The sequence below is a fragment of the Giraffa tippelskirchi genome, chromosome 4 (assembly GCF_054371585.1).
Source record: "Giraffa tippelskirchi isolate mGirTip1 chromosome 4, T2T-mGirTip1v1.2.pri, whole genome shotgun sequence".
In the NCBI taxonomy this organism is placed as follows: Eukaryota; Metazoa; Chordata; class Mammalia; order Artiodactyla; family Giraffidae; genus Giraffa; species Giraffa tippelskirchi.
Window position 1 is genome coordinate 1,036,934 of NC_137278.1, and position 23,629 is coordinate 1,060,562.

Below are 23,629 nucleotides of genomic sequence, written 5' to 3' on the forward strand. Positions count from 1 at the left end.
TCTCTCACTCTCTGGGGCCAGAAGTTCAAGGTCGAGGTACTGGCAGTTTTGATCCTCCTGAGGTCATGGGGTGGTGAGAGCTCCCTGCTCTCCCAGCCGCTGGGGGTCTTCTGGCCGTCTCCTTGGCTTGTAGGAGCATTGCCTGTCTCTCTGCCTCCAGCTCCACACAGGGTTCTCCATCTGTGTGTGTGAAGGTGTCCATATCTGCCCCTTTTATGGGAACACAGTCATACGGGGCTAACGCCCATTGCCATGACCTGACCTTGATCACCTCCATCTCCAAACACAGTCGCATTCTGAGGATGGGGGCTGGGGGAGGGCTGGAACATGTGAATTCGGAGGGGGCAGCCGTAACACCAGGAAACCTCAGGCTAGTGGGACCCGCCCTCCGGCCGCGGTGGATGCACCAGGCTCCCACCCCCAGGGTACTGCAGACCGTTGATGGGTACTGCAGACCGTTGATTCATGCCTCGTGTACTTACGGGGATGTCCAAAGGCGCTGCCGTTTACCAGGGAGCACCCCCAGGAGTGCGTTTCCCCACATCCTTGCCAAGAATATGGTTGCCACATTTCTGTCCGTTGAACCACAAACCATTATCTATCTTGTTCTGATTTGTTCTTGAAATAAGTGTGCAATGAAACCCTCGTGTGTTCTGCTGGGTGTTTTATTTTCTTTATTCTGAGCCACCTGTTCATTGCACCATTTTCCTAACGGACGTGTGAGGGTGTTTTTACACACAGGCCATCTGGTGAGCAGGTCCAGGTGTGGAGGGCCGGGGCCCTCCTCCGGGATGGGTTGTGTGACAAGGAAGAAGGAAACCAGCTGGGTGACCCCCTACCAGCGGTTGCGGAGCCTCCCATGGTGGTGGCAGATGGGTCGGAGGCCCAGGCCTCGAGGCCACAGTACGTCCAGGTCAGCCCGGCTCGTGGCGGGGCCTGGGCCCTGGGCCCTGATCAGTGCTGGGTCTGAGGAAGGGCTGTCAGACTGGGCCCGGGGCTTGGAGGAAGGCGCGTGCAGACCCCACGGTGGCCACCAGGCGGCGCGGCGCCTTCACAGCCCTCCCGGAGGCCCCGCCCCCAGGCCGCTCCCCGAGGCCCCGCCCCCAGGCCCGGCCGGGACGGGAGGCGCTGCGAGCGGCCCCTACGGGGCGGGTGCGCCCGTACCTAGGGGTGGCCAACCCCCCAGCCTCTTCTGGCCCTTCCTTCCAGTCCGGGGAGAGGGCAGTTCCCGTGGGTCAGCAACTTGTGGCTTCTAACACCAAGAGCTCTTCCTTTCAAAGGTTAAGGGCCGGGAGAAACACCCCGACCGCACAGGGGAGGGGCAGGGGCGTGGGGTGGGCGCGCCCCGGGGACAGCTCACAGGTGGGAAGGGGGCGTCCCTTCCAAGCGGCTTCTCACTCTTGTGGCGCCCTGGTCGGCAGGGGGGGAAACTGAGGCTGTGGCCAGGCTCTTCCCAACTCCCCCGCTCCCTGGCCTGCGGGGCGTCCACTGGAGGGAGGGCGGTGGGGTTCCCGGTGGGGGTGACCCTGACCCAGAGCTGCCCCCGCCCCGTCCACTGCCTCCTCTTTCATCACGCTGCCCTTCCTTCCCTCCCCCGGGACCCCTGGGGGCTTCGGTTCAGTCTGAGCACCTTCGTGCCCGCCCCGCAGGAGCCCTGGCAGCCTGTCCCGGCCTAGGTGCCTCCACAGGGCGGGCCGGGGCCGGGGAGGGCGGGGCGCTCGGAGAACCTTAAAGAGTGCTCCCGGGCCCGCCCAGGAGCTGCTGCGGCTCCTACCATGGCTGAGATCGGCAAGCTCCAGCTGTTCGTCAAGGTGCCAGGCTGCCTGGGCTGGGGGCGGTCCCGGGGAGGGGTTCTCTGTGGGGCTCTACTTTCTGGGGCAGGCTGAGGAGGGGTCTGCGGCAATGCCCCCTGAGGCGGTGGGCTCAGGCTGTGTAACTAGGGGGGGGGGAAGGGCGGGGGGTGCATTAGAAGGGAGAGAGCGCCATCCCCAAAGGGGCTGCGGTGGCCCCATTCTCCTGGAGAAAAAGCCCCTCGGGCTGTTCCCGGCAAACAGCCTGAGGCTGGGGCTCAGGGGCTGTGCCAGGCAGTGCCCAGATCTGTGATCCCTGCAAAGGGGCTGCCAGGTCCTGGCCTCCTCCCACCCTTGGAGCCCGGGGTAGCAAGGTGCCCAGTTCGACAGGATGAATCACTCAGAAAACAGCTCCATCGGCCTGACCCACCCTTGTGACCAGCCTGCAGGGCCTGGTGCCCAGGGGCCTGGCCTCTGCCCAGGCTCTGAAGATAAGGGTCAAGGGGCCAGGCCCCAGAGCCAGGGTCCCACCCTCACACCCCTCATCCTGGTGCCCTGCCCAGGCCCTTGGCAGCTCCGCAGACCCCTCCTCCCAGAGACCAAGTCAAGGGCCCTCACCGGCCACTTGTGGAGGCTGTGCCTGAGAGCTGGAGCCCTGGGCTTGCTCTGGTCTCTGGGCAGCGGGAGCCCGCAGGGGTCCTGGGTGTGCCCCCTGCCCTGGCAGCCCTGTCTCCCCCACCCCAGGCCAGCGAGGACGGCGAGAGCGTGGGCCACTGCCCCTCTTGTCAGAGGCTCTTCATGATCCTGCTTCTCAAGGGCGTGCCCTTCACACTCACCACTGTGGACACCCGCAGGTGAGCCCTGCCCCGAGACCCTGGCCTCGCGCTCCTCTGCCAGCCACCTCCCGCCCTGCCTTGTGCCCACAGGTCCCCGGAGGTGCTGAAGGACTTCGCCCCGGGCTCCCAGCTGCCCATCCTGCTCTGTGACGGCGACGCCAAAACCGACACGCTGCAAATCGAGGAGTTTCTGGAGGAGACGCTGGGCCCCCCCGAGTGAGGGCCAGGCGCAGAGGGGCCACCCCCGGGGCAGAGCCCAGGAAGGGCAGGGCGGGCCCGGAAGGGGCAGCGGGCTCTGACACGAACCCCCTCCCCCTCCAGATTCCCCAGCTTGGCGCCCAGATGCAGGGAGTCTGCCGCGGCAGGCAACGACGTGTTTCACAAGTTCTCCGCCTTCATCAAGAACCCGGTGCCCGCGCAGGACGACGGTGAGGCTCTGGAGGCGCGGCGAGGGTGGGTCCTCCCCCTGGGGTCCTCACCCGCGCCCTGGCCGGTCTTCACCGGGCCCCTTGCCCTCAGCCCTGTACCAGCAGCTGCTGCGCGCCCTCGCCAAGCTGGACAACTACCTGCGCGCGCCCCTGGAGCACGAGCTGGGGCGCGAGCCGCAGCTGCGCGAGTCCCGCCGCCGCTTTCTGGACGGCGATCAGCTCACGCTGGCCGACTGCGGCCTGCTACCCAAGCTGCACGTCGTGAACGTAAGCGCCGGGCCAGGCGGGGCGGGGCGGGGCAGGCAGACCCGCCAGGGACCCTGATGGCACCCCTCGCCCGCAGACGGTGTGCACGCACTTCCGCCAGGCTCCCATCCCCGCTGAGCTGCGCGGCGTCCGCCGCTACCTGGACTGCGCCCTGCAGGAGAAGGAGTTCAAGTACACGTGTCCCCACAGCGCCGAGATCCTGGCGGCGTACCGGCCCGTCGTGCGCCCCCGCTAGCTCCCCCGCCACCTGCCCGCTCGTCTGCAGCCCCATAAAGGAACCTCTGCCCCAGTGAGCGCGAAGGGGCACCGGAAGGACCAGAAACCCCTCAGTCTCTGCCGCTCCCAACGCCCACTGTGGGACGCTCAGCTCCGGACAACAGCCCAGAAGGATCGGCAGCGAAGCCGGTGGGCGGGGTGCGGTCCATCTCCCTACTCCTCGGAATGGCCGGACTGGATTGGGCTCCCAAACCAGTCAGGCCAGGGTGGGGCGGCAGGATGGCTGGGGAGGGTGGGGAGCGAAGCCCCATCTGGGCAGCTCTGGGCCAGAGGGCGGGCCCCACATTCCTCAGCTCTGCCCAGGTGCAGGCAAGACACCCCCATCTCCCTGGCCCTCGTGTGGGGTCTGCATCACTGAGGCGTGTGCCCATTGGGGTGGGAACAAGATTTCTAGCCTCTCAGAGCCCCACCCCACCTTGCACAGCCGTCTGGGCTCCTGGGTGTGCCAGGCAGGGACAGATGGGCAGGGCGAGAGAGGTGGGCAGGGCGAGAGAGGTGGGCAGGGCGAGAGAGCTGGGCAGTCTCACCAGGAAGCACAGAGCCTGACACATCCCCATGCCCGGCCCATGGGCCCGGGAGCCAGCGCCTGGCCATGACCTCGTGACTTTCGCCAGATGAAAATGTTTATTTGACGGGGAAGGAGCTGGAGGAGCAGCCTTGTTCTCGCGTGGCAGCAGGCTGGGCAGGTGCGGGCGGGAGGTCCTGGCTGGAGGTCCTGGAGGTCCCGGAGGCTGCCCCTGCCCTCCCCTCGCAGGCACAGTCCTGACGTCACACTTTTCCCGGAGCCTTCAGGGGTCATCAAAGTCTACGCCACCTGCTGGCTTCTTACTGGGAGAGAAAAGGGGATGACGCTGTGGGGTGTGGAGGGGTGGGCGGGGTCCACACTGGACGCTGGGCACAGGAGGGACAGGGGGTGGGGGGGGCACCTCTTGAAGCCGGGGTTGATGAGAGACTCCCCTGGACACCGCCTCTTGACCCCAGGTCCAGGGCCACCTCTCTGAGGATCTGGGTCTGGGGAAACAGGATGAGGGTGGGGGGCTCCTGAGTCCAGCAAGATCCCAGGCCCACGACCCCCTCTCCACAAGGACAGATCCTCTCTCTGGAGCTTGAAGCTTGTTCTGGGGGAACGGAGTCCCAGCAGAGTCAGTGCGGCCCCAACCCGAGTAACAGGTGACAGGCCTTACCTGGTAAGAAGAGATGAGGCCCTGCCTGCCAGGTGCTCTTCCTGGGGCTGGTGGCCGTCTCCTCCGCTGCAGCAGCTGGGGGTGGAAAGCAGGAATGCAGGCCTGGCCGGGGGACCCTAGTGAGCCCAGGTGGGGGGTGCGCACCCCCAGCTACCTGCCAGCCGCTGCTCCAAGCTGCACACACGCTCTGCCAGGCCCAGCATCAGTGCCTGCAACTTGGAGGCTGCCTCTGGGCCCGGCACCTTGGACAGGTCAAGTTCCAGCGCTGAGGGCCCCCCTGAAAGGGTCAGGGATGCTCTGTCCTCCTGCAGGGTGAGAGTCACAGCTTGCTGCTCGCAGGCTGCCCTGGGGAAGGAGGGGGGCTGAGTACCGTGGCCACATCCACTGCTCCCCACCCACCCTGCTTCTCTGCTCAGAGGCTCACCTGAATCGGAGGGCGATGTCTTCAGCCGCACTGAGGCCAAAACGGGCTTTCTACAGGCACAAGGACTGGTCATCAGGGGCCTGAGACTCTAGGGCCTCTGGGGACACCCTCAGTCAGCCCGACCAGAGTCTCCCGGGACAGCTGCAGGGCCGTGGAAAGGGTGCCCAGGTGCTTCCGGGGAATTCCAGGCCGCCCCCTGAGAGCCCACAGGCGGTCCGCGCGGCAGGTGCGTGGTGCTGTGGGGCTCCTGGCCTCCCAGGAGCCCCGTTACCCACCAGGGCCTCCAGGCAGTCCGGCGTGAAGCAGGTGCTCCAGAGCTCCGCGGCGTCCGTCACACTGAGGGGCAAGGGCAGTCAGGCCGGGCCGCCCGCCGAGCCGCCCGCGCCCCTCGCAGCCCCGCTGGGCTCGCTGCTCACCAGAGGTTGAAGCCGCCGCGTTCCCCGGGCCCGCCGCCCTCCCCCTCGCAGTAGCACACGAAGCGCGGGGGTCCGGGGCCCGGCGGCAGCGTGCAGAGCGGCGGCCACCGCGGCGGCGGCACCATGGTTCCTCGGCGGGCGGAGGGATCTGGCGGGTACGGCTCCGGGCGCGGGGCGCCTGCGGGCCTGGGGCGCCTGCGGGCCTGGGGCGCCTGCGCCGGCAAAGGGCTTCCGGAGCGGGGCGGGCTGGGGCGGGGCTTAGCCTGGGGCGGGGCTTATCCTGGGGCGGAGCTTAGCCTGGGGCGGAGCTTAGTCCGGGGCGGAGCCTGCGCTGTGGGGGCGGGGCTACGTGCACGGCTCGGGCTCCCGGGCTGCGCTCGCCGAACCTGGTCACCGTCCGGGGCTCTGCCTCCCCCACCCCCGCACACACTTGGGGGCCTCTTGGACCTTCCCTTCTGCGCTCCCCCTGTCCCCAGTGAGTCCGGGGTTCCCCCCTTGGCGCAAGCCCTGAGCGGGTGCAGGCCCCGCTGCCCACCACTTTGGCCTCAGATCGCGTTGACTCCCCCCTCGATGGTCCCTGCGGCCTCCCCCTGGCCTCCGCACCCCGCTTCTTGTGTCAACTAGAACAAGTGAAATACAAAAGAGAATAAAGTATGGTAACCCGCGCCGGGCTCCGCCCCTCGTTCATTCGCTCCGCCGTGTAGCCAGCACCGCTTCCTTGCGGTGCTGCCCCGGCCCGGAGCTCACCTTGACCAGCAGACAGGTCTCTGACCTGGAGCTGGCGAGCGCTCACGGGATGGACAGTGACGCATGAAGTCCTCAGGTCGTGCCCGGTGCCCTCTGAGCTGTGACCTGGAAGAAGAGAGGGAGGGAGCACGCCGGGAAAGGGGGCACCAGGCAGAGGGGCGGCCTCCGCAGAAGCCCTCCGGGGGACACAGAGCAGCTCTGCTCAGGGCTTTGCGAGGCCAGGGTGACAGCACAGGGAGGCACACGGAGGGCGGCTGGCAGGTGGGTTTGTAAGCCTCGCTGATGGATTTCACGCCTGCAGCCGAGCCTGCTCCACTGGCTGCTGCATCCTGTTTCACAACCCTCACCCCACCCCCGCCAGGCTCCTGCCTTGGGACCTCTGCATGCACTGTTGTCTCTGCCTGGCACCCCCTCCCCAGACTCACTCATTCCATTCAGGTCTTTACTCAAAGGTCCCTTCCCGGTGAAGCCTTCTCTATTGTTTTATACCCGATTTCAACACCCTGCCCCACATCTCATGTCCTCTCTCCTCTGTATTCACTTGTTTTCCAGCTTGTCACTATACAAAGTACCTTCTGATTTACGTGCGGTGATGGCAGCCTCTAAGATGGCCCCAAACCGAGTGCCTCCTAGGTATGCACCTTTGGGTACCCCCCTCCCGAGCCTGCGCTGGATGGAGTCCCTCGGGGATAATAGAATGTGGCAGAAGTGACGGACTGTCACTTCTTCCTTCCTCTGGAATTGCTCACACGGCATGAGGAGCCCTGTGGCAAAGGACCAAGGCCTGGCTAACAACCAGTGAGGAAGCCCGGACACCGACCCCCTCCCGGTGGAGCCTTCTGATGGGTACACAGCCCCTGCCAGAGGGCACAGAGAACCCAAGGCCAGCTCCTTGACCCTCAGAAACAGGCAGACAATACATGCTGTTTTAAGCCGCTGAGTGCCGGGGGCGCTGTCTCAGCAGCAGGTCACCAGTGCGGTCATTGACTCTCTTTCTTGCCCATTTTCACCGTGAGGTTCACAAAGCCAGGGCTGTGTGTCTGTTTCGCTCACCCCCGTATTCTCAGCGTTTAGACGGTGGCTGGCACATTTTTGTTGTTCAGTTGCTAAGTCATGTCGGACTCTTTGTGACCCCATGGACCGCAGCACGCCTTCACTATCTCCCGGAGCTTACTCAGACTCATGTCCAGTGAGGCGAGGATGCCATCCAACCATCTCATCCTCTGTTGTCCCCTTCTCCTCCTGCCCTCAATCTTTCCCAGCATCAGGGTCTTTTCTAATGGCTGAAACATAGAGATATTTAATAAATACATAAACGAATGAATGCAGAATGGGGAGCTGTTGGCAGGTTTAAGCAGGGGTGGGATGGAGGTGGCACTTCTGATTTTTGGGTATAAAGCCCATGTTGAATGTCAGGAGGCGGGGGGTCAGGGGCTGCAGGGGTGAAGGCGAGGGGGGCAGGGAGAAGAGCAGAGGGCTGCTGAGTTCCTAGGGCAGAGCTGATGCAGGCGGGGGCAGGGGCTCAGCGTGAAGTTGGAGAGAGGTAGCAGGGAGGAGGGGACGGATCACGGATGACCCCTGCATTTAAGGAGGGTAGAAAAGCCCTTCCAAGATGATTGGGGCAGGGCAGGACTGGGGGAGACATGGGGCCTCTCCTTTTTCATGGAGCCCCTGACATGACTGTATGTCTGATGGAGGTGAGCGAAAGCTGCTGTGCTTGCAAGACGCTAGTCTAGACGAGGCCGGGAGGTGTGAGTGTGGCATCGCCAGCCACTTGTTGTCCAGTCGCTAAGTCGTGTCCACCTCTTTGCAACCCCACGGACTGCAGCACATCAGGCCCCTGTGTCCTCTACTATCTCCTGGAGTTTGTTCAGACTCATGTCCATTGAATTGAGTCAGTGATGTTATCTAAGCATTGAATCTTCTGCTGCCCCTTTCTCCTTCTGCCTTCAATTTTTCCTAGCATGAGTGTCTTTTCCAGTGAGTTGGCTCTTCATATCAGGTGGCCAACATACCGAAGCTTCAGCTTCAGTAGACCTTCCAATGAATATTCAGGGTTAATTTCCTTCAGGATTAACTGGTTTGGTCTCCTTGCAGTCCAAGGGACCCTCAACAGTCTTCTCCAACACCACAGTTCAGATACTTCAATTCTTTGGCACTCAGCCTTCTTTACTGTTCAACTCTCACATCCATATATGACTACTGGAAAAACCATAGCTTTGACTAGATGGACCTTTGTTGGCAAAGTCATATCTTTGCTTTTTAATACACTGTCTAGGTTTGTCACAGTGTTTCTTCCAAGGAGCAAGCATGTTTAATTTCATGGCTGCAGTCACTGTCTGTGGTGATTCTGGAGACCAAGGAAAGAAAATCTGTCACTATTTTCCATTTTTTCCCCAACTATTTGCCATGAAGTGATGGGTCCGTGACCAATGCAAAGAAATAGAGGGAAAAAATAGAATGAAAGACTAGAGATCTCTTCAAGAAAATTAGAGATACCAAGGGAACATTTCATGCAAAGACGGATGGGCACAATAAAGAACAGAAATGGTATGGACCTAACAGAAGCAGAAGATATTACGAAGAGGTGGCAAGAATACACAGAAGAACTATACAAAAAAGATCTTCATAGCCCAGATAATTACGATGGTGTGATCACTCACCTAGAGCCAGACATCCTGGAGTGGAAAGTCAAGTGGGCCTTAGGAAGCATCACTACGAACAAAGCTAGTGGAGGTGATGGAATTCCAGTTGAGCTATTTCAAATCCTAAAAGTTGATGCTGTGAAAGTGCTACAATCAATATGCCAGCAAATTTGGAAAGCTGAGCAGTGGCCACAGGGCTGGAAAAGGCCCGTTTTAATTCCAATCCCAAAGAAAGGCAATGCCAAAGAATATTTAAAGTGAAAGTGAAGTGAAGTTGCTCAGTCGTGTGACCCCATGCTCTTTGTGACCCCATGGACTGTAGCCTACCAGTCTCCTCCATTCATGGGATTTTCCAGGCTAGAATACTAGAGTGGGTTGCCATTTCCTTTGATCTTCCCAACCCTGGGACTGCACCCAGGTCTCCCGCATTGTAGGCAGATGCTTTACCATCTGAGCCACCAGGGAAGTCCAAAGAATGTTCAAAGTACCACACAATTGCACTCATCTCACACACTAGCAAAGTAATGCTCAAAATTCTCCAAGCCAGGCTTTAACAGTATGTGAACTGAGAACTTCCAGATGTTCAAGCTGGATTTAGAAAAGGCAGAGGAACCAGAGATCAAATTGCCAACCTCCACTGGATCATAGAAAAAGCAAGAGAATTCCAGAAAACCATCTACTTTTGCTTTATTGATTACGCCAAAACCTTTGAATGTGTAGATCGCAACAAACTGTGGACAATTCTTAAAGAGGTGAGAATACCACACCACCTGACCTGCCTCCTGAGAAATCGGTATGCAGGTCAAGAAACAACAGTTAGAACTGGACATGGAACAGCAGACTGGTTCCAAATTGGGAAAGGAGTACATCAAGGCTGTATATTGTCACCCTGCTTTTTTAACTTATATGCAGAGTACATCATGTGAAATGCCAGGTTGGATGAAGCACAAGCTGGAATCAAGATTGCCGGGAGAAATATCAATAACCTCAGATACGCAGATAACACCAACCTTATGGCAGAAAGCGAAGAAGAACTAAAGAGCCTCTTGATGAAAGTGAAAGAGGAGAGTGAAAAAGTTGGGTTAAAACTCAACATTCAAAAAATGAAGATCATGGCATCTGGTCCCATCAATCCATGGCAAATAGATGGGGAAACAATGGAAACAGTGACCGACTTTATTTTCTTGGGCTCCAAAATCACTGCAGATGGTGACTGGAGCCGTGAAATTAAAAGACGCTTACTCCTTGGAAGAAAAACTATGACCAACCTAGATAGCATATTTAAAAGTAGAGACATGATTTTGCCGACAAATTTCCATCTAGTCAAAGCTATGGTTTTCCAGTAGTCATGTATGGATGTGAGAGTTGGACCAAAGAGAAAGCTGAGAGCCAAAGAATTGATGCTTTTAAACTGTGGTGTTGGAGAAGACTCTTGAGAGTCTATCCTAAAGGAAATCAGTCCTGAATATTCATTGCAAGGACTGATGCTGAAGCTGAAACTCCAATACTTTGGCCACCTGATGCGAAGAACTGACTCATTGGAAAAGACTTTGATGCTGGGCAAGATTGAAGGCAGGAGGAGAAGGGGATGACAGAGGATGAGACGGTTGGATGGCATCACCAACTCAGTGGACATGAGTTTGAGCAAGCTGCAGGAGTTGTTGATGGACAGGGAAGCCTGGCGTGCTGGAGTCCATGGGGTCGCTAAGGGTCAGACATGACTGAGCAACTGAACTAAACTAGTGGGACCAGATGCCATGATTATAGTTTTTTGAATGTTGAGTTTTTAGCCAGCTTTTCCACTCTCCTCTTACACCTTCATCGAGAGGGTCTCTAATTCCTCTTTGCTTTCTACCACTAGGATGATGTCATCTGCATATCTGATGTTATTGATGTTTCTCTAGCAATCTTGATTCCAGCTTGAGTTTCACCTAGCCTGGCATTTCGCATGATGTACTCTTCATATAAGTTAAATAAGACAATATACAGCTTTGATGTACTTCTTTCCCAATTTTGAATCAGTCCATTATTCCACGCCCATTCTAACTGTTGCTTCTTGACCTGCATACTGGTTTCTCAGGAGGCAGGGAAGGTGGTCTGATATTGCCACCTCTTAGAGAATTTACCAGTTTGTTGTGATTCCATAGTCAAAGGCTTTACCGTAGTCAATGAAGCAAAAATAGATGTTTCTCTGGAATTCTCCTGCCTTTTCTATGATCCAAAGGATGTTGGCAATCTGATCTCTGGTTCCTCTGCCTTTTCTAAATCCAGCTTGTACATCTGGAAGTTCTTGGTTCACATACTTTTGAAGTCTAGCTTGAAGGATTTTGAGCATTACCTTGCTAGCATGTGAAATGAGTGCAATTGTGTGGTAGTTTGAGCATTCTTTGGCGTTGCCTTTCTTTGGGATTGGAATGAAAATTGATCTTTTCCAGTCCTGTGGCCACTGCTGAGTTTTCCAAATTTGCTGGCATATTGAGTGCAGCACTTTCACAGCACCATCTTTTAGGATTTGAAATAGCTCAGCTGTAATTCCATCACCTCCCCTAGCTTTGTTCATAGTGATGCTTCCTCAGGCCCACTTGACTTCACATTCCAGGATGTCTGACTCTAGGTGAGTGATCACAGATTGTGGTTATCTGGGTCATTAAGAGCTTTTCCTGTACAGTTCTTCTGTGTATTCTTGCCACTTCTTCTTAATATGGAACCTCCTGACTCCATTTTAAATATGGTTTCTATTGATTAATCTTTACATTTCCTCCTTTGGAGATGTTTCTCTGAAAGCATTGCTGATCAGCTGGCAAGGTTTTCTTTCCAGATACAACAACTTTTTTCCCTTGATGCCAGGGAGGACCTTTCCTGGATATTGTGTCCCTTGGGAAAGGGAACGGGCACATATTGGAGATCTCTTCAGGTCACATTCAAGTAACAGAATGGGTAGGAGGGGGCGCCCGGACATCTCCCGTCTGGAGTCTGTGTCTTAGGACAGTGGATGCAGCAAGAGCGCACTTGACACGGAGAGGATTGAACAGGCGCGTCTGGGGAGACGCGGTCGATGCAAGAATCAGGGCATGGGGGAGTGATTCGGGATTATACATAATTTGACTTAAGCTTTGTGCAAATTAGAGCGGCCTGTTTCATGACCTGTCAAACATTAACTGTGTATCGGCTTTGACTGTTACAAACTGAGGAGCAAGGGGAAAATGCATCACCTGACTGTTTTGAACGTCCACTCTGAATACAGGGATAAGTGCCACCTCCTGCCCCTCCTCCCCAGCAACGATGCTCTGTTCCTGGGAGGATGCGACTCCCTTCCCAGACACCAGGGCCGTGCTGCCCTGCTCTGCACCCACTAATCTGTCTCCAGACCTTGAGGAGATGTATCCCTGTCATGTCCGGTGCTTGTTGTTCTGACAAGATACGAAACTGTGGTTCAGGCATCCACACTGGAGCCGCGTGGCCATTGTGGATGTGGTTTCAGACAGTCCCTGCCTCACTGGGAACTTGAATTTTTTCAACTGTATCAGACTCAAGGTCATCACCAACTGTTCTTTGCTAGTCACCACCACCTGCAAGTTTATGGTCTCAAGGTCTCTCCTTGTAACTATATATTTTGGACCCCAACTGATTCTTGCTTTACAAACACCCTTCCTCCTTGTCAGCTTCAATCCTAATTCCTGACAATTTAGGTATCTGCAGTTTTTGCCTGTATAAGCACCCCCCCCCCATTTTGCAGCCTGGGGAGCACAGTTCAAGTGCTTCTTAAATCTGGGTCTTCTGCTCTACAGTCCTCAGTATAGCTTTAAAACTTTTCTATTCCTATTGTCAATGTAAATCATCAATAACCAATCTGAGCTGATTAACAAGGAGAGCTGGAAAGAAAGAAAAGACACAGTTTAAGGAAAAGAAAAAATAGAGAGTGGGGGAGGTTGGGGGACTCCCCTGGCAGTCCAGTGGTTAGAACTCCGTGCTTCCAATGCAGGGACCGTGGGATGGGTCCCTGGTGGGGGAACATGCCATGTGGCGTGGCCAAAAACAGAGAGGAGGTTTGGGAGGAGCCCCTGTGATTCCTCGGAGCCTGGTGCTGGGGGTTGGGAGGATGTTGGAAAGGCTGGTTAGACGCTGAAACGGAAGGCTCCTGAGTGCTTAGGCGAGGAACAATCTTTTCCCCAATGACCTGGCTGTTTGCAATAATACCGGTGGGGTCAGCGGAGGGGGCCGTTGTTGGCCACCTAAGGTCTGTGGCCTTTACTCTCTGAGAGGGGATCCACCGGGGCGCTTGTGAGCGGAGGAGTGGCGCGCTGACCGTCGCACGTGCAGCCTTGGGACCCAGGTAGGCAGCTGGCTGAAGGCTGCCCCCTTGTGGCCAGAGCAGGGCGTGCAGGACTGGGCCCACAGGCAGGCGCCAGGGGCGTGACCCTTCCTGGGTCCAGAGGGCCGTGAGGGCGGACTGCATCTCCTCCCGCCAGCCCCTTCCCGGGGACCCTGGAGGGGACAGTGAGCGGGGAGGGCAGGGGCGGAGAGCCTGCTGGCGAGGCGACCCCCAGCCCGCCCCACCGTGAATCCCTGCTCTTAGGCGATTTCCACGCCGTCTTCTCTCCGTCTGTGAGGAAGCCGAATGTCAACCAACGAACCAGCCGATCAACCGGGAATTCCCTGGCGCCCAGTGGGTAGGACTTGGCGCTTTCGCCGCCGGAGCCCTGGGTGTGCTCCCTGGCTGGGCAGCTAAGTTCCCCCAAGCTGTGCGTCTCGACCAAGCGAGCTGGCGGGAAGCACGCTGAAGAGAGCTGGTTCATCTCCAGTCTCCCTGCGGACGCCTCTCTTGTGGGCAGCTGGCATCTTGGGTGGGAGGGGCTGGCTCTCTGGGCCTTCCCACCTACTGCCCGCCTCTGCGGGACAGGTGTCAGGCTGGGGGCAGGGGGAGATGGGACAGGCCCCCGCCCCTGCGGTGCCCACAGCAGGCGAGCCTGGCAGGTCGGCCGGGCAGCGGCGGCACTGGTGGGGTTCCAGGTGTGCAGGGGTGAGGGGCTGTCTGGGGCCCCTGGGACATGGGGGCCTTTCCTCCCAGTGACCGTGCTGCCCGGAAGGGCCCCGATGGAGAACGCTAGTCTGGTAGGACAGGGCGGTGTTTCTACTGAAAAACATCTAACCAGCTGAAGAGCAGAAATAGTAGCATAGCAAGCTGTCACCAGGGGGACCATGGTCAACTTTTGACATGTTTACATCTTGCACGATGGTTTTCTGAGCAAGTTACAGTACAGATGTCACGCTATTTTACCCTGAGATGATTCAGGGCCAGCCGTGAAAGGACAGCACTATTTCCTTCATAAACACGATGGCAGGACAGAGTTCTGTGGGCTGCGGTCAGCGAGAAGTGGTGCTGGAGGGCAGGCTGGGATGGATGCGGTGCAGGCACCCCCAGGGGCCGTGGTGTGGGAGACCCTCCGGGCCGTGGTGTGGGAGACCCCGGGGCTGTGGTGTGGGGGGCCCCCCAGGGGCTGTGGTGTGAGGGACCCTCCAGGCCGTGGTGTGGGGGGCCCCCAGGCTGTGGTGTGAGGGACCCCCGGGCCGTGGTATGAGGGACCCTCCGGCCCGTGGTGTGGGAGACCCCCGGGCTGTGGTGTGAGGGACCCCTGGGCTGTGGTGTGAGGGACCCCCTGGGTTGTGGTGTGGGGGACCCTTCAGGCTGTGGTGTGAGGGACCCCGGGGCTGTGGTGTGAGGGACCCTCCAGGCTGTGGTGCGGGGGACCCCCCGGGCTGTGGTGCGAGGGACCCCCCAGGCTGTGGTGTGGGAGACCCCGGGGCTGTGGTGTGGGGGACCCCCGGGCTGTGGTGTGAGGGACCCTCCAGGCTGTGGTGTGGGGGACCCCCCGGGCTGTGGTGCGGAGGACCCCCCGGGCTGTGGTGTGGGAGACCCCGAGGCTATGGTGTGGGGGACCCCCGGGCTGTGGTGTGAGGGACCCCCCGGGTTGTGGTGTGGGGGACCCCCGGGCTGTGGTGTGAGGGACCCCGGGCTGTGGTGTGAGGGACCCCCTGGGTTGTGGTGTGAGGGACCCCGGGGCTGTGGTGTGAGGGACCCCGGGGCTGTGGTGCGGGGGACCCCCCGGGCTGTGGTGCGAGGGACCCCCCGGGCTGTGGTGTGGGAGACCCCGGGGCTGTGGTGTGGGGGACCCCCGGGCTGTGGTGCGAGGGACCCTCCAGGCTGTGGTGCGGGGGACCCCCCGGGCTGTGGTGCGGAGGACCCCCCGGGCTGTGGTGTGGGAGACCCCGAGGCTATGGTGTGGGGGACCCCCGGGCTGTGGTGTGAGGGACCCCCCGGGTTGTGGTGTGGGGGACCCTTCAGGCTGTGGTGTGAGGGACCCCGGGGCTGTGGTGTGAGGGACCCCGGGGCTGTGGTGCGAGGGACCCTCCAGGCTGTGGTGCGGGGGACCCCCCGGGCTGTGGTGCGAGGGACCCCCCGGGCTGTGGTGTGGGAGACCCCGGGGCTGTGGTGTGGGGGACCCCCGGGCTGTGGTGCGAGGGACCCTCCAGGCTGTGGTGCGGGGGACCCCCCGGGCTGTGGTGCGGAGGACCCCCCGGGCTGTGGTGTGGGAGACCCCGAGGCTATGGTGTGGGGGACCCCCGGGCTGTGGTGTGAGGGACCCCCCGGGTTGTGGTGTGGGGGACCCTTCAGGCTGTGGTGTGAGGGACCCCGGGGCTGTGGTGTGGGGGACCCCCCAGGCTGTGGTGTGGGAGACCCCGGGGCTGTGGTGCGGGGGACCCCCGGGTTGTGGTGCGGGGGACCCTCCAGGCTGTGGTGCGGGGGACCCCCCGGGCTGTGGTGCGGGGGACCCCCCGGGCTGTGGTGCGGGGGACCCCCGGGCTGTGGTGCGGGGGACCCCGGGGCTGTGGTGCGGGGGACCCCCGGGCTGTGGTGCGGGGGACCCCCCGGGCTGTGGTGCGGGTGACCCCCGGGCTGTGGTGTGGGAGACCCCGGGGCTGTGGTGTGGGGGACGCCCGGGCTGTTGTGCGGGGGACCCCCCGGGGTGTGGTGTGGGAGACCCTGGGGCTGTGGTGTGGGGGACCCCCGGGCTGTGGTGAGGGGGACCCCGGGGCTGTGGTGGGGGGGACTTGGTGGGGGGACCAGGGGCCCGAGGAGCCCAGGTGCCCACCGGGCGTGGTTCAGGGGTCGCGCCTGGGGTCCAAGGGGGACTCAAGGAAGCCACTGAGAGGCCTTGTCCAGCCACCAGAGGAGCCGCCTCCCTCGGGCCTAACGTCTGCCCAGGCGACGGGCAGGACTGCCGGGCAAGTGTCCTGCCCTGTCCCTCCAGGGCCCCGGAACCAGCTGCGGAGCGCTCCCCGGTGGGGATGGAGCCCGAGCCGCACACTGTTCCTCTCAGGCGGCCCCTCTGGCGGGGCGCCCCGCCGCGGCCCACCGGCCCCTCTGCCCCTACGTCCGAGAAAGGCGCGGCGCCGGCTTGTGGAGACTCTTTATTGTGCTGGGGGTGGGGTGGAGAGGCAGCCGCTCCTCGAGGAGGGCTGGGCCGCGGCCCCGCCATCACCGCCCGGCTCCAGCTCCCGCGCCGGGTCCCCGCCGGGCTGGGGCTCGCGCCCCTCCCGCCCCGCCCGGCCCTGGTGGGCGGGGCCTCCCGGGTCCGCGGGGCGCCGGCCGCTGTGGTCCAGACCGGCCCGCGCTCCCCTAGGCCAGGACCTCGGAGCACTGGTCTGTGGAAGAGAGCGGGTCCTGAGGAAACGCCCGGCGCCCCCTCCCCACCTCCCCGGGGCAGAGGTGCCGGACCCTCCCCCGAGGGGCCAAGCCCCTCCCCTGCCTGTGACCCCCTCCTCCCTCCCCTGGCCCTCCTGTTGTGCGTCCGGCGCCAGAGGAGTGAGCCTTGGGGCCTCCCGCACCCCCCAAACCCCAGTCTGGGTCGGGGGTCCTTCCGCCCCCGCGGCGCTGGGCCGCCTGGACATGGTGCTCACCTGACTTGGGCAGCAGGACCCCCTGGCTGGGGTTCAGGCCCACTTGGGGTACCAGCTGCTGCATCCTCTGGGCGCCTTCAGGAAACAGCTCCGGGGCCCGGGCTGAGGGCAGGGGCGCCATGAGCAGAGGGGCAGGGTTGCAGGAGGGGTGGGAGCTGGGGCCGGGCTGGGGAGGGGCCCAAGGAGACACTGGGAGATGCTGGCTTCACCGGCCTCCCAGTCAGGGCTCACTGCGGAGGCACATGGGGACACCCCAGAGCAGACCTCCCACCTGACCCCGGAGGAAGGCCGTGACGGCGTGAGCGCGGCCCTTCAGGCCGGCGGGCCTCCCGCCGCCCGTCACCCACCGTAGAGCTGCAGCCAGACGTTCTTTATGCCCCCCTTCTGAGTCTCGAAGTACATCACGGCAAAGTGCTCGTAGTCGGTGAAAGCCACCCTGATGTCAGTCTGGGCCATAGCTGCAGGGGCGGGAGCCTGCTGAGCTGGGCGGGGCCTGGACGCCCCGCCCCCACCCGCCCGGCTCCTCCCCCCACGCGCCGGCCTCACCCGCGTTGCTGAACTGCCCGTCCACGGCTCCCTTGGTGAAGGTGCTGTCCATCTCCTGGCACCCGCCATCGGGCCTGGGAAGGGGACCCCAGCAGCCTGAGCTGCAACCCCTGCCCACTGCCCAGCCCCGCTGGGTGTCCTGAAGACGCTGCCCGACCGCGACAAAAACGGCTGCCACTTAGCTGCTGCCGACTGCGCCACGTAGGGGGAGATACCCAGCCTGCCCCAGTGCCACCTGTCTCCCATCAGATCAATGCTTGATCACACAGGTGCTTTATGATTCACTTACAGGAGAGGAGACACCCTGGGGCAGAGGAACACAGCCAGGGGACGCGGGGCCTGTGGGGTCTCCCCGTCTCCCCTCCAGACACCGGCATGTGTCCACGTGCACGCACACACGAGGACACGGCTCCCCCACGCCCTCAGGTGGGACCCCTCTGAGGGGCAGGGGAACAGGGCTGCTGTTTCGATGGCCCTGCAGCCTAGCACGGGCACGGCCTGGCTCTGACCCCGATGGGTTGGGCGCACCCCTGCTTCCTCCTGGCTCCCACCTGACCACACGCTGGCAGGGCCTAAGGCCAGTCCGAGGTGGGACTCCTGGGATCACTTACGTGGGGAACCCAAACTTGATGTGCAGGTCGCCGTTGGCCAAGGAGGTCACCAAGACCACGGGCATCTTCATGTTGTCCTTGGTGTCCAGGAAGCCCGGGTCATCCGACACCGCCCCAACCACGTACCAGGGGCCCTGGAACTGCAGGGGGACAGGGAGAGCTGGGGGCAGCCCCGGCCGCCACGTCAAACCTGACCTGAACCTGGGGGGCAGCTGTGACTCATCTGGTTGGCGGCCCGGCAAGTGGTGGGGACACAAGTCAGGCTTGGGGCCGAGGGGGCTACTGTCCTCTTCAGCATCCCCACAAGTCAGCCGGGCAGACGGATGCGGGCTCAGTCCCCTTCAGCTGAGCTTGAGCCAGAGTGGGGGCTGGGCTGGGTTCCCCCAGCCCTCTGGCCTATCTGGTAGAACGCAGTCAGACAGAGGCTGCCGGCCCGGGCATGTCCATGCGCACCTGGCTGGGACTGAAGTCGTCCTGGATGGGGACCTGAGCCTGGCCTGGGGCTGCAGCGAGCAGGGCGAGGGTCCCGCTGATCAGCAGCGTCTGCAGCATCCTGGAAGGTGGCTCTCCTCGACGGCACGGGGCTCGGGAGCAGGACAGGAGGGTTGGGGTGGCCTCTCCCACTGTGCCTTTATGCCCCTGAGATGCCCTGGGGTGCTGGCCTGCCCGCCTGGGCCAGACCCCAGTGTGATAGGCCATGATCGGGTTGCTCCCTGGGGCGCTGGCCTGCCCACCTTGGACAGGCCCCCTGTGATAGGCTCCGATCAGGTTGCTCCCTGGAGCACCCTGGCCCAGCGGCCCCCACCAGACCCCGCCCATCCTTCCTGGGGTGGGGGCTGGATGCCCCGGAGCAAGGGGAGGCGAAGGCCTGGCAGGGCCTGTGGGACGTGGCCTCCAGCCCTGGGCTCAGGCAGAGCCTCAGGAAGCCATTCCAAAAGCTCACCCTCACCTCTGACCCTCACAACCCGGGTGCCAGGACAGGGCCTGGTGGGCAGGTTGCTGTGGGCGCTACACCTTGTGAGCTAGGAGGGCCCAGGACAGGGGCCCGAGAACGGCCACGCTGGCAGAGGATCTAGTGGACAGCAGGAGGTGAAGGGCTGGGCTGGGAGGGAGACCACGCTCGAGGCTCTGGGTTAGCTCAGGTGCCAGGGGCCCACGAGTGGGCAGGGCTGTGCCCTTGAGGCCCAGGCCAGAGGCCAGGGGACTGGGACTCTCAGGCAGCCCCAGGAGATGTGGGGGGGTGGCCATCTCCAGCCCACTTGGTCAGTCTGTCCTGCCTGGGGTGTACGGACACTCCAGCCTCCTTCCTCTCTGCGCCCTCAAACCCTTCTCTCTGCCCCGTCTGAGGGCACTAATCCCATTCCTTCAGAACTGCTCTGGGCCTCGGCCTCTCCTGGCCAGGGTGGGGGCAGGCTGTGGGCACCTGCCCAGAACCAGCCGGCTGTAGCTGCGCCTGGAGGGGGTGGCTGGAGGGGCTGCTGTGGGTGAGATCCGGCCTCATGGAGTGGGTGGGGACACAGCTTCCCTGGGCCGTCCCGGTTTCTGGCCAGCCACCTCTCCCACGCCATCAGGGGCCGAGCCAGTGCGCCCCCACCCGCCCCCTCGGAGAGATCACGCAGAGCCAGCCGCCAAGATTTCACAGAGGGTGAAGGGACACCCAGGCCCAAAGCAAAGGGGGGCGGTCAGGTCCCCGGAGAGCTGGCCAGAGCCAGGCCAAACTGCAGGACAGACGGTCGGAGCCAGGCGCTGACTTGCTTCCGGAGTTTATTCTCAGAGCAGGGATAAAGGCTGAGGGGGGCGGGGATGGTGAGGGGCCGGGGCTGGGGTCTCGGGTGTTCCAGGAAACGGCTGAGCAGGGCAGGAGGGCCAGGTCCTGAGAGCCGGGCTCACCTGGGCAAGAGAGTGAGACCTGTGGGTGGGGCACCCCTCCGGTTCCAGGTCACGAGGGCCCGTCCACTGGGGCCTCTCAGCCAAGGGCACCGGCCTCCCCTGCCGACCCCTGGTCTCCCCACCCCAGCCCCATCCCGGCCGCCCGCTCGCCTGCTCCCAGCGATCTTGCTGAGCCCCAGCGGAGCCCCCTCCGTGAAGCAGCCCTTGTCGGCCGGGGACCAGCCCTCGTGGCAGATGGGAGGCTGTTGCTCAGTGCATGCTGGATGAGCGAGTGAGGGGGGCTGCCGGGCGGGCCCCAGCCCCCCACTCACCTATGCGTGCCCCTCCATGCACTTGTCTGCCAAGAAAGAAGCCCAGGACTGCGGTCAGAGCCCCAGGCATGGAGAGCATCTCGTGGACCCCTAAACGGCTGACTGTCACACCCCCTCATCCCGCCCCTCCCCCAGGCTCTGTCTCCCCTCCACAGTGAAGATCCCGTCCCCCCGGGCCCAGAGCAGGCTGCCTTCGCAGGGAGGCCGTGGGCGCTTCGGGAGCCTGTGCTGAGCCCCGTGCGCTTGTCCCTGCGTCCCGACGTGGACGCGTGTCCACAGGCTCCATTTCTACGACCTGCCCTGCCCCCCCCCGACCTTTGCATCCTGGGGGCCAACCCGGGGCCTGGCACACGGTGGGCGCGTGGTGAATCCGGGGAGGGGGTGTTTCCTGAGGAGCATCTTCCTGGGCCCGGCTCGGGGGCCGCAGGCCAAGGTCACGGTGTGAGGACAGACCGCCCCCGCTCCGGAGGCCAGGGACCCGTCAGTGGGCAGTCTGGCCGGACGAACTCCACCCCTCGGCCTCCCCCGGATCAGGAGACTGTCTGTCTGCCTCTAATCTGACCTTAATCCCCTCCTGTCAGATTGGCGCGCTCACCAGTCTTGGGCAGGAACACAATGCCTTCCTCTGTGAAGCCCAGGCTCTTGGCGAAGGTGGTGAACTTTTCCTTGACCTCGGCTCTGGGGGTCTGGGTGCGGCCTGGGGCAGGGAGGAGAAGCCTTCAGCCTCCGTTTGTCTGGAGGATCCCCGCTCTGCCCCTGCTCCTGAGCCCGGGGCACCCCCAGACGCCCCCACGGGTGGGGACGCATACTGTAGAGCGTGGCCATGCGGAAGTCCTGCCCCGGGCCACGGACACTCTCGGTGGAGAGCAGGGCGTAGGTCTCGTAGTCCGTCTCCGCCACCGATACCTCATGCGTGCTGCTCCAGTCTGGAACCCGGGAGGCAGCCCCTCAGGGCCCAGTGTCCCCAGACCGGAAGGGCTCAGAAAACCAGGGGCGCATGGGGCAGCCACAGACCCTGCAGCCACACCCCTCGGGGGAGGAGGAGAGACGGCCACGGGGAGGGCATGCCCAGGCAGGGGCGAGGAGGACAGGAGTCCTGGGGGGCAGGGCTGCCGGAGGAGCGAGGGGGAGCGTGGGGGCACAGACAGCTGGAGAGAGCCCTTCATGGGGGGGTGCCAGGCAGACCCAGGCCAACCCTGTTGGGGCAGCCACCCCCCGCCCCCCTGTACTGCCCAGCAGGGTGGCGTCCAGAGTCCTGGCCCCACTCACGAGGGCTGGTGTAGCTGTAGCAGCCTGGGGGGCCGGCAGGGCGCAGCAGTAAGGTCCGGGTCTCACACTGGTCTTTCCTGTGGGCAGGTCATCCTGGGGTCAGGGGTCATGCATTGGGGGTGTCCCTAGACTGTGACGCTGGGCCAGGAGCTCCGGGCCCCAGATGCCCGGCCCTGCCGCGCACCTGAGGAAGGTAGAGGTGAGGTTGAGGCCACCGTCCGCCGCAGGGGCCACCGCAGACTTGCACATGGACAGCACCTTCTTCTTCTCCAGGAACCAGCTCGAGTTGGAGGCAAGGCCGGAGGTGAACCAGAGCCCCAGGAACTGTGGCGACAGGACCCCACCCCAGTCAGCTGGGGCCCTCCGGACCCGCCGGGGGTGGGCGGCCCGCCTGGCTGCACCCCGCCCCTGCCCACCCTGCACCCCCTGCTCCAGCCCGGCCCCGCCCGCTGGCCCCGGCCCCCCCGTGGGGGTCCCGCTCCCGCCAGCCGGGGGACGGGCGGCAGAGGACGCCCGGCCGTCCCTAGCCGGGTTGGATGCGGGCGCGGGGCGCGGGGCTGGAAGACCCGCTCCGACGTGATCCAGCAGAACCCCCAAAGGCCTCTGTATACGCGTTCACACGAGGGAGGGGCGCGCCGGGCGCACCCGGTTCCGTCGCCGTTCCTGGCGCCACCCTGAGCTCCTCCGTCATCTGCGCGCATGGAGGTGTGCCCCGGCCCAGGTGTGGAAAGTGTGCCTGTGTTCCCTGGGCGTTCCCTTGTGGGGCTGACCGTGGAGGGTTAGGGGCGGCGGGCGCGCAGGTGACCCGCGGGTCTGTCGAGCGCGCGCTCCCGCTCACAGGTGCGTCCCTGCCTGTTGGGCTACCGGTGTCTCTGTCGGTGAATCGCCTGGGGAGGCCTCTCCCTGTCAGCCTCCTCCGGCCGGTCCACCTTCCTTCTCTTCCACTCCCCCCTTCCCAGGGAGAGCACCCCACTCCCCATGGGCAGCGTCCTGTCTCTGCACCAGGCAGGGAGCCCTCACCTTGTCCTCTTGGAAGTTGGGCTGCAGGGTGGCCTGGGCGGGGGCTGGGGTCTGTAGGACCCCCAGGGCCCCCAGCAGGAGCAGCCCCATCCACAGCCTGTTCGGAGTGGCCATTCTCCCAGGACTGGGCCGGCGGCACAGGCAGAGAGGAGGGCGGGAGGCAGGGAGGCCACCCGGAGACCCCTATTTATGGGCCTGGCTTGGCCTCCACCCAGGCCCAAGGACAGCCCACTGGAGGCTCGTGACTCGGGGGAGAGGACAGGGCAGCGGAGCCCAGCGGCGGCCTCGCCCCCCACGGGGCTGCTTATGTAAGAGGCACTGACTGGAACGGCCTGGGCCTGCCCCCCGGGCCGAGCTCGGCGGAGGGGGCCCTGCATGGCGGGTCCCTTCTCCACCCTCGGAAGGTCCACTCCCGCAGCCTGGTTGGGGACAGGGGGCAAGTGCCTTGGTGCTGCCCTGCCTCTGGGGCCTCTGGTCACTTGACTCCCCTCACAAGCCCTCCCATTGTTCTGTGTCTAAGCCTGGTAACCCTGGGAGGCAACACAAGGCCCTGTTTGCACTGCCTGAGTTTCGTCCCGGAAGGCCCAGCAGGCCAGGGGGTGGTGGGAAACTTGGGCCAAAGGAAAGAAGCCAAAGCTTCCCCCAGAGTGGAGCCAAGGGCCCGGTGTGCGACACAGCGTCCCCGGAGCCAGCTGGCGGGGTCTGGCTGGGGGGCCCCGGGGCGTCCTTCCCAGCCTGGGGCCCTCTGGCCTTGGGCAGAGGGCCATTCCTCGCACCTGCGCATCTGCAGTGGTCCCACCTGGCCTGTCCTATTACCTGGGGTACCAAGCTGGTGCCTCCCCCAGGGTCAGAGGACGTGAGGTTCCCCCACCCTGCAGGGAGGGCCGCCTCCCCCAGAGGCCTCCCTGGGTTGACGGGCTGTCTCTGAGGTCCTGGGCCCTGTTCAAATCTGGCAAGTGTCCCCTATCCCTCTGGTCTTGACTAAGGCCACCCCAGACTAGCCAGGGCCT

At 62.7% G+C, this 23,629-nt stretch overlaps 4 protein-coding genes across 9 annotated transcripts; 1 reads left to right on the forward strand and 3 right to left on the reverse strand.

Moving 5' to 3' along the window:
• Nucleotides 1-1,115: 1,115 nt before the first annotated feature.
• CLIC3 (chloride intracellular channel 3) lies at nt 1,116-6,286 on the forward strand. The gene is made up of 7 exons (XM_081593447.1): nt 1,116-1,280; nt 1,650-1,811; nt 2,535-2,644; nt 2,717-2,842; nt 2,948-3,054; nt 3,146-3,321; nt 3,398-6,286. Exons 2-7 carry the CDS (start codon nt 1,776-1,778, stop codon nt 3,554-3,556), a joined length of 714 nt encoding a protein of 237 aa, XP_081449573.1. The 5' UTR covers nt 1,116-1,280; nt 1,650-1,775; the 3' UTR covers nt 3,557-6,286.
• Nucleotides 4,203-5,850, reverse strand: PAXX (PAXX non-homologous end joining factor). Of its 4 annotated transcripts, none has more exons than XM_081593450.1 (7): nt 5,622-5,850; nt 5,481-5,541; nt 5,206-5,255; nt 4,936-5,126; nt 4,782-4,856; nt 4,524-4,608; nt 4,203-4,421 (listed from the first exon to the last, which is right to left on the reverse strand). In XM_081593450.1, the coding sequence occupies exons 1-7, from the start codon at nt 5,744-5,746 to the stop codon at nt 4,403-4,405; spliced, it is 606 nt and encodes a 201-aa protein (XP_081449576.1). In that variant the 5' UTR covers nt 5,747-5,850; the 3' UTR covers nt 4,203-4,402. The 4 variants fall into 4 exon arrangements, with proteins under 4 accessions (XP_081449576.1, XP_081449574.1, XP_081449578.1 ...); XM_081593448.1 differs by having other exon boundaries at nt 4,203-4,425; XM_081593452.1 differs by lacking the exon at nt 5,206-5,255 and having other exon boundaries at nt 4,203-4,425; nt 4,936-5,086.
• A 10,184-nt stretch (nt 6,287-16,470) lies between the features above and the next one.
• On the reverse strand, nt 16,471-18,995 carry LCNL1 (lipocalin like 1). Its single transcript, XM_081593453.1, has 6 exons — nt 18,583-18,995; nt 18,130-18,269; nt 17,519-17,592; nt 17,320-17,430; nt 16,973-17,074; nt 16,471-16,717 (listed from the first exon to the last, which is right to left on the reverse strand). Exons 1-6 carry the CDS (start codon nt 18,946-18,948, stop codon nt 16,692-16,694), a joined length of 819 nt encoding a protein of 272 aa, XP_081449579.1. The 5' UTR covers nt 18,949-18,995; the 3' UTR covers nt 16,471-16,691.
• An 881-nt stretch (nt 18,996-19,876) lies between these two features.
• PTGDS (prostaglandin D2 synthase) lies at nt 19,877-22,781 on the reverse strand. Of its 3 annotated transcripts, XM_081593455.1 has the most exons (7): nt 22,620-22,781; nt 21,784-21,923; nt 21,600-21,676; nt 21,140-21,256; nt 20,926-21,027; nt 20,331-20,356; nt 19,877-20,019 (listed from the first exon to the last, which is right to left on the reverse strand). In XM_081593455.1, exons 1-6 carry the CDS (start codon nt 22,731-22,733, stop codon nt 20,331-20,333), a joined length of 576 nt encoding a protein of 191 aa, XP_081449581.1. In that variant the 5' UTR covers nt 22,734-22,781; the 3' UTR covers nt 19,877-20,019. The 3 variants fall into 3 exon arrangements, with proteins under 3 accessions (XP_081449581.1, XP_081449582.1, XP_081449580.1); XM_081593456.1 differs by lacking the exon at nt 20,331-20,356 and having other exon boundaries at nt 19,877-20,038; XM_081593454.1 differs by lacking the exon at nt 20,331-20,356 and having other exon boundaries at nt 20,893-21,027.
• Nucleotides 22,782-23,629: the final 848 nt, after the last annotated feature.